Source organism: Lethenteron reissneri, chromosome 12 (assembly GCF_015708825.2).
Source record: "Lethenteron reissneri isolate LAM-NWPU_2019-01 chromosome 12, ASM1570882v1, whole genome shotgun sequence".
Lineage (NCBI taxonomy): Eukaryota > Metazoa > Chordata > Hyperoartia > Petromyzontiformes > Petromyzontidae > Lethenteron > Lethenteron reissneri.
In genome coordinates, this window is record NC_083790.1 from 11,330,462 (window position 1) to 11,339,604 (window position 9,143).

At 39.8% G+C, this 9,143-nt stretch overlaps 1 protein-coding gene across 1 annotated transcript in view; it reads left to right on the forward strand.

The window, feature by feature from the left end:
- PARG (poly(ADP-ribose) glycohydrolase) overlaps nucleotides 1-7,015 on the forward strand; it is a 149,850-nt gene extending 142,835 nt beyond the window's left edge. The window contains 1 exon segment of the mRNA XM_061550711.1: nucleotides 2,098-7,015. Coding sequence (XP_061406695.1) covers nucleotides 2,098-2,207 — 110 coding nt within the window. The 3' untranslated portion in view covers nucleotides 2,208-7,015.
- Nucleotides 7,016-9,143: the final 2,128 nt, after the last annotated feature.

The window sequence follows — 9,143 nt, forward strand, 5'->3', positions numbered from 1 at the left end:
ATTGTTAAACATTAACTCCCTTTCACACACGCGGGGGAACGATACGAAGGGAGAGTTTGAGGCCTACTTCTAGGCTTTAGGCCTAGCTGTAGGCTTTAGGCCGCCGTGAGTTAATTGTTAATTTAAATGTTTTAATTATTTATGTAAAAGCTTTAAATGTAAATGTTTCTATTTAAAAACATCAGGGAATGTATCATTGTTAAACATTAACTCCCTTTCACACACGCGGGGGTACGATACGAAGGGAGAGTTTGAGGCCTAGGTCTAGGCTTTAGGCCTAGCTGTAGGCTTTAGGCTGCTGTGAGTTAATTTTTAATTTAACTGTTTTTATTATTTGTAAAAGCTTTAAATGTAAATGTTTCTATTTAAAAACATCAGGGAATGTAACATTGTTAAACATTAACTCCCTTGCACACACGCGGGGGAACGATACGAAGGGAGAGTTTGAGGCGTTGTTCGATGCTTTAGGCCTCGCTGTAGGCTTTAGGCCGCCGTGAGTTAATTTAAATTTACAAGTTTTAATTAAAAGCTATCTCAGGGAATTATAAGGGAATGTTACACTTGTTTAGCCAGGAAAGCCTCATTAATTGAAATGTTTTAATTAAAAGCTATCTGAGGGAATTATAAGGGAATGTTACACTTGTTTAGCCAGGAAAGCGTCACTGAGTCTAAAGGTCTTTGTAGGGTCATGCCAAGTGTTTGCAGTAGGGGGCGATGTTGCTACACGGACGGACGGACGGACAAACGGACGGACGATATAATCTATTGTAGGCTGGTCCACTTCGTTCCTACCAGTATAATCACATCTGTAAATGACAAGAATTGGGCTCAACGCTGCACTGCCACCAAATTATGTTGCTATTTGGGACTTGGCCTCTTGAAAACTGCTCAAATTGACCAAAAAGTTGCCCAAAATATGCAGAAGCCACCTGTTGGCTTCCATTACTGATCATGTTTTTGTTTGCATATTCACCACAAGTAGTACTGTGCGTGGTTAATGCAAAAAGGTTTACATTTGCTGTTTGAACATCGTAACATCACCTGTTTTATTTCCAAAAAGGGTCAAACCTATTTTTTCATACCGAGTCCTTTATCCCTCTGGGGTCTGTGTAATGCATACCTCTAAGTGTGAAGTCTAATGGTGCAATACAATCTGTAATTGATCAGCATGACACACTAATCGTGCAGGCTCGATGTCATACGTTTCAAACAAGACACAAAATGTGTACAAATTATGCAGCCATTTTGCACATGCAAATAAACCATCAGAATATCCTGAAGAAGTGCATTGTGGGCTAAATTATTTCATCTTTACTCAAAATTTATTTGATGGGAATGTAATACTAGAAGACGACTGCTCTTGTTCAGGAAATCATGATGGTGTTTTTGCGTATGCACGAAGGCTGTGCGCTTTTAAAATGATTTGTGTCCTATTTGAAATCTATGCCCTATGGAATGACTAGTTCTTGCCATAGAAATCTGGAATTTCCACCACTGTTTTAAAGTCATCAAAGAAAGATTAACACTGGCCCGTGTATGTTTCAGAAGGCAGTCACTTTCATTTGGCCCCTGACACAGGAGTGCATGTGTTTGATTACAGCAACACTTTGACAATTTAGGACCGTCAAAAGCCCATGACCAAATCACCGCTTCGCCCAATGTCATTTAATCTTGTAAGCTAACACGAGTTGAGCTTAGTTAGTTCTTGGATGGGAGATGGCTGAGGAATGTTGGGTGTGGCAGGCTTGGGCTGCAAGGTGACTAAGATATAATAGTACAGCAATGGATGATGTTTAATCTCTCTGTGAGACACCTTGAGTAAATGTGGGTGCTCTTGTTACACACTTGTTTATTGCCATCTTTCTCAACATCTCATAAGTGAAAACTGGTGACATTAAAATGCAGGACTTTCTTCATAGAGTCTTAAGACTCGGTTAGGCTTTCCACGGAAAAATATGGGCATTTTAAAAGCTTACTCGGCTACCTATTTATAGTTTCTCAATTGATAATCGTGAAGTGACTTAATGTATTGAATTAATTCATGAACTGCACTCAAACTGCCTGACTGCCCTCTCCCTCTGCCTTCCACTTTCATAGGTGAAGTGTTCAAGATGTTGGTGCAATTCCGCACGATCCTGCTGGAACACTCTCCCCACAGGGATAAACCTCAGCTGTACGAGTGGCTCATGCTTAAGCTGCAGAAGTAGAGGAGGCTTTCATCATCAGTTTCCTGTCCACCGACCTGCCATCCAGTCTCCGTCGCCAAATCTGCACATCCATGTCTCAGAAGGAGAGTTTTCCAACGAATTCATCTCAAGGACTCTGAGCCTCAAAAAATCAAGTCTCAAGAACTGATTTTTCGGTCTTAAAAACGATGTACTGGGGTTCGGGTGGCTCAGGGTACTAATGCCAGCGTTAAAGCTTTAACAACCTGATTTGAAATATGTATTTCAACCACCACTTGTGGATGGATTCTGCCCAATCACAAATATTAATCACGTTACATTGACATCTGCATATAATTTACAATATTTCTGCTCTGAGGACGAACATATTAGATTATTAAAATGTGACTGACACTATTTAAAAGGCATGAACGAGCACTTTTGTGTTAAGAGTTTCGCTGAAGTGACTCCAAGAATCGTTTTGTGGGGTTATCTCCTGTGACCTTTCCCGTATGTGTGTATATTGAACTTATTTTGCACCGTAAGTAGCCAACAGTGTTATTTGGAGGTGCGGGGTAAGGATAACAAACTTAACACAAAAAGCAGTTATAAAAAAAATAAGTTTTCAATCGAGATTTTTGTGCGCTTCTGCCTGAGAGAGCATTCTAGAATGAAATGTATCCATCTTGTGACGCAATGCAACTATCATTTGTGATATAAATTCGGAACATCTTTATTCATACAATGAATATATATGTAATTGCATATATAGCTAAGAGTATAAATGTATATAGTACTCTTTTCTAAAAAACATTTCTCGTTAACTCACATTTCCTCTTCATGTCTATAAAATGCCTCATCTTTATGAAGACAACCACAAGAAAAAACCTAAGTATGAATGCTCACGAAAGTTTCAAATCTAGAATTAACAACCACAACTGTCGTGTCAAACCTTGGGGCCTGAGTACAGAATGACGTACGAAGTTCTATAAACTGTGTAAACCGACTTTTTGTAACTAACTCCCACAAGGGTGGTTCAGACATTTATGCATCGTAAAGATTGGATAAAAGTGAAGTGTGATTGGGAACACTCCTAAGTCGCTGAGCAAAGTCTGCAAAAAAACAACGATAATTAATAACTTAACATGTTGGTGACAACATTTATATTATTTACACTAATACCATGAATATTAAAATGGGTGATGAATCGTCAATATTAAAAACAAATCTATGCACCTCAGCCATAGAGTGGCTGAAGTGACATGACATCAATGACATCTTGCCAGCAATGTCACAGGAGTGATTTCATGGTGGCGATGTTGCATGGGGGGGGGGGGGGGGGTGTCTTCCTGGCAGGTAATTGGCTGGTGTAGGAGGAGTGGCGGTCCCTCGAAACCACTGACACGGCCATAAGGTTGCAATCTCATTACAACACCCATATTTGCTTTTAATGTTTATAGAGTTGATCTTATGTTGTTTCATAGCTTACTACAACAATCGCAGCCTGATGGGACATTTTCAATACTCCAAAACGTTTTAGAAGTCTTGTGTTTGACTCTTTAGGATTGGCCTGTAATATTTTGACTCATACTGAAGCCTAAATCTATTGTCTCTTTAATTATTATTCAACATTTAGTCATATTTTCAGGCTAGTTCCTCAAGTCTCAAAATGTACTACTTGGGGCTCGAGAAGGGGGCCTTGAGCCTGAGGAGCAAGGACTACCATCAGCCTGGCTGAGTGATTGAAGTACTTCACTTGAGGTCCGTTAACCTTCACGTGACCTCACTTTGCACGAATAATAATTTAATATGCAGCGTTCCTGCTGGAGACTCACCGTCTCTGTGTGCTATAACTTGCATAGCTGCCACCATGAATATCAAACTATAGAATCACTTTTCCTCTGTCGAACAATACTCATCCATATGCTTCTGAGGTGTATCCACATTGTCAAACTGAAGTGACAAATAGATTCAATTGCAGACACTGCTTGCTGCTGATTTTTGCCAGTATAGTGAATTCCATGGTTGACAATTACAGCAGGAGGCAGAGACAGATATTTTCAAAAATTACCATAAGCTGTTATGTTGTTAGCAGGTTGTTGTGATACATAACATTGTATGTCATCATGGTGTCTAACATGCCTTAATTGATCTTGTCATTCTGTTGATAACAAAAGCCATAAGACCTACAAAGGATTGTGGAAATTCAATCCAAAATCAATCGCATGTAGTGCCAGCAAGCAGTTTTTGTAAGGTTAAATTTAAATTAAATGTAAGTTGTTACTACTCAGTATTGACATCTGGAAAACGTTTAGTTTGTCAATTCTAAACTATTCTTTATAATTCTCCCAATCTCTCTACTCGTATGCATTGGGTGATGGCCCTTCTTAAATGTTTCTTTTTTAAGGCAGAATTAATTATGGAAGTGGTGAGATTTTTTTGGGCTTGTGCCTGTAAAGTCAATTAGCTTCTCTACAGTCAGGATCGTGGCTATATATTTGTTGCTGCAGGATAAAAAAGCAAAGCTGTGTGTTGTACCAATTCCACCAATTCGATAGCAGATGTTGCCTCACTGCCACAGTGATTATGGCCTGCTATGTTGAGTCCAAGCCAGCCCATACTTTGCTGTGTGTTGTGTTATATAGGGCCCTCTGAGGTGGGCCATAACACCATTGCTACCAAACAACACCACAAGCATTTCACATCGTACATATGGTCATGATCCTGGTGGTAAACAGCTGTTTGGCTTTACAAAACCATTTGTTAACACTGATTGGGTGTGCTTGTTGTGTACATTGTAAGTTAGAGTTTTGTGTTCATGATCTGCATCAATATTGATTATGGAAATGTCACTTCTGTAGATGAAGGGTAAAAGCTTGGTTATCCATTAATCTTCCAAATATAACTTTTCAGAGCAAATCGTGGTCTGCACTGCGTTAGTCTCTTTAGCAAGGTGGCAGTATGGTTAAGAGTGCTTGATTCACAAGTCCAGTGAATGAATCAAAATCCAAGTCATGATTAATTGAGCCTCTCTTTGCTACAGGAATGATAAAATGACCACCATTTTTAAGGAATGTCAACCGTGATTATCCGATGTGTCTCTGCCTTGGGAATGTGGAAATTACACCAGTGGGCCAGATAATCGAGGTGGGTAGCACCTAAAAGCTTGTTCGAGCAGGGAGATTAATTGACTTGACATTGATTTGCTCATCATGATAGTGAAATTGCTATCCCCAAACTGAACAGCCTCGTGCATTGTACGTTGTAATAGGCATTTTGGAGAGGGTCATTCAAATATAAATAAATAAAAGCAAAATACAAATATCTTCCTGCGCAAGCGAGCAGCCCTGAGAAAGCATTGGATATTCCAGATTCCTTTGATGTGGAACGTTCTGTTTACGGGACAACCACTGTTGACTTCAAAGTGGTCCTTATTTTATTGACAAGAAGGGATGATGGAGTTAGTCAACTCCTGATAGGGATTTGAAATCACGACTTTCCAATTGTAAGTTAAGTGCCCTGTCACACAACCACCTGGCGCTGATATAAATTAATAAAATAAAAAAATTGCCAATCATTGAATGCATGAGTGTTTTTCAAACGTGGCTTTGGACCAGTTCATTTGTATTTTATTTAATATAAGCACACCTTTGTAAATTCACTGCTGGAGGAAAACCTTCAAATGATATGTCGCTCATGGCTTGGTGAAGAGGGATAGTGCCCTGGACCATTTGAAACATCACGAAGCACTGGTGTTCATTTTGGCCTGGAATAGAACTTTTAAGGGTGGTTCAAGATTCAAGACCTGCCCAGCTTGTGGTGAAATTTAACTGAAAATGTATGCACATGTTGCTTTATCACACGTGTTGCTTGTTAGTTTAACACGTAGGCTTTCGCGACCAGTATTGTGTTGATTGTTGTTCACTCATACACTTACGTGATCAGTACACAAAGCATAGAATTGAGCATCGCATGAGTGATTTTAAGAGATATGTTTTTTTTCAGCTGTTGCGCCATTGTTTTAGTTTAGGGTAACACGTCAGTGACGAGCAGTCTGAGGCAATGTCAAAAACGGTATCGTAATACACGTTGAGGTTTCAACAGTGCATGAAGCAAGAAGCGCATCACATCGTATGAGAAGCCCACTAACATGATTCAACACTCTTGGTTTGTACGGGCACAGCAGCACATTTTAAAGGATGAAAGTGTGGCCTTTTTAATTTAGCAGTAAAGCAAGGTGGTAGCTGTGTAATGATTTCACCCTGATTGGAATCATTAGCGCAGTATAGATGACAATAGTTGTACCCTCTTTGCCACTCATCAGTGTCATTGCAGTATACAGTGCCGATATTTTTTTAGGAACCCCAATGATAATTATTTACATTCCATAGTTGCATGGTACAGCCTTCTTGGATCAAAACCGGTATTATCTTAAATATCCAATAGGGGTTAAATTCACCAATTCCATGTATTTTAAAACAAAACGATGAATGAATTAAACAATGAGTAACTAAGGTTTATGGTTTGTGAAAAAGTAAGTAAAACCCCTGGTTTCATAAGCTCAAGGGAATAATTCGAATCCGGTGTTTAAATAGTTAGGTAGATCTTCAGAGGTGAGTTTAGGAGGCACCACCCGGTATAAAGATCAGAAACTTTGAGTTTGGTCTTCACCATACACGTGAGTGTTCATGACTCAACTATCAAAAAAAAATACAACCATGGTGTTCATGGAAGGATAGCAAGGAGAAAATAACATTGCTGCCCGTCTGAAGTTCGCCACAGAGCACACAGATGAGCCACAAGACTTCTGGAACAATGTTCTATGGACAAACGAGGCAAAGGTAGCACTTTTTGGCAAAAAGTAAACGCTGCTTTTGAACACAAGAACGTCATCCCAACCGTGAAGCGTGGTGGTGGGAATGTGATGGTTTGGGGCTGTTTTGCTGCCTCGGGACCTGGACGGCTTGCCATCAAAGACACAACCACGATGTATGCATTGTATCAGAAGATTCTAGAGGAGAATGTCAGGTCATCTGTCCGTGAGCTGAACCTAACCTGAAAGTGTGTCTTGTAGCAAGACAATGATCCTAAACATACAAGCAGATCTACAAACAAATGGCTGCAGAAGAAGAAATTCCACGTTTTACAATGGCCTAGTCAAAGTCCAGACCTAACCCCATCGAGATGTTGTGGCAGGGCCTGAAGCGAGCTGTCCATGCAAGGCAACCCTCAAATGTCACCAAGTTGAAGGAGTTATGTAAGAAGGAATCGGCCAACATTCCTCAAATCCGATGTGAGAGACTGACCAACGGTTACAGGAAATGCTTCGTTGCAGTCATTGCTGTCCAAGGAAGTGTCACCAATTACTGAATCTAAAGGTTCACATTCTTTTTCACACATGGTTATTAAGTTTAGAATAATTTGAGGATAAATATTAAAATATAATGTTTTGTGTCATTTGTTTAATCAGGTTATCTTTATTATTAGACTGAGATCAAGATCTAATAACATTTTAGGTTTGAAATATGTAAAAATATATGAAAATCCTAAGGGGTTCACAAACTTTTCCTCAGCACCGTATCCCTGCTATAGTGTATGGCAATTGCACGAGGTTCTCCATTATTAGGTATCATCAGCACATTACTGTCTTGAGTCTATGCTGTGGCTTGAAAGCCTCTTCTCCCAAATAAGCCTCTTGCCGCATTGTTTGAGTTCCTGAAGCCTAAAAGACTCGGCCAAAGCAAAGGAAGAAACTAGGAGCCATAGCTTACTTTCTCGAAGGGCTCATGAAAGCGGGTGCTGCCACAAAGCATGAGTCACGCTCTGAGCAGCACGTGGCAATTATAATTATAATCATCACGTGACCACAAGCAGCCCGGGCATGTTGAGGTTACTGGTCGCTGTCAAATACTTCGTGAAATTCCAAATGAGGAGAATCTACGGTGTGTTTTGTAGACACAATAATTCACCCACCTCCACTCCGTTTGATGGTCTGGCATGATGCAGAATCGTGATTCAATTCGGGAATGTAATTTTTGTTTAAATCTCACATGCAACCATTTAATTTGTGCTGTTGCTTATTCGGTCTTGTTTTTATCGTCATATTCTGATCATTCGCATAGAACTGTGACGTTCTGACCCACCCCTGCCGGACATCTGTGAAAAAGAGCTTTATAGCTCATCGGATTCCTCCAGTATAAATAATTATTCAGATTTTGATCATTCACAGTGTCCACAATCCTTTCTCGCGCGCACGATTCGATACATATATTGTGAGTGCAAGAAACGATTATAATTGATTAATTTGTGACATGCCTTGTTTTATGCTGTAAATGCAAACGATTCGTATCCACGTGTCACAAGGCCTTGGCGTTTCACCAATTATTGACGTACTCTTTGGTTCTTTCGGTAAAGTCACGTAGACGAAAAATACAAATAATAAAATGAAAATAACTAAATGAAATCACGACGTTTCGGAGGCAACACAAGCTTCCGTCATCAGGTGGAACGGCCACAGCCACATATTACTGTAGTGAATAGAGAGAGCTATTTGTGACAAGCGATTATTATCATTTTTATTTTTCTACCTACGTGACTTTACCGAAAGAACCAAAGAGTATGGATCCTTGCAGTCACGGAAACTTCAAATCTAGAATTATTGACGTGTTATGGAAAAGCAGGACTACGTAACAGTTTGTTTTCAAAATACATCAACATCTGCCGTATTTCCATGACCAACTTTTAACGAGTCAGAGTTGGGTTCTGATCAGGCCACGATGTCTCTATTAGCTTGCCAGTGTGTTTACACAACAAGAGAGCCCTCGCTGGGCTCGGCAAACCCCTAAAGCAGTAGTGATGTTGGAGGTCACATGGATGACATCAGCACCTCCTTTCCTAATTAAAACGTGGTATTTTATTCAACAAAATGTCATCAACTTTTATTTCATTGCATTTCTACACTCATGTTAAAGAATGTGT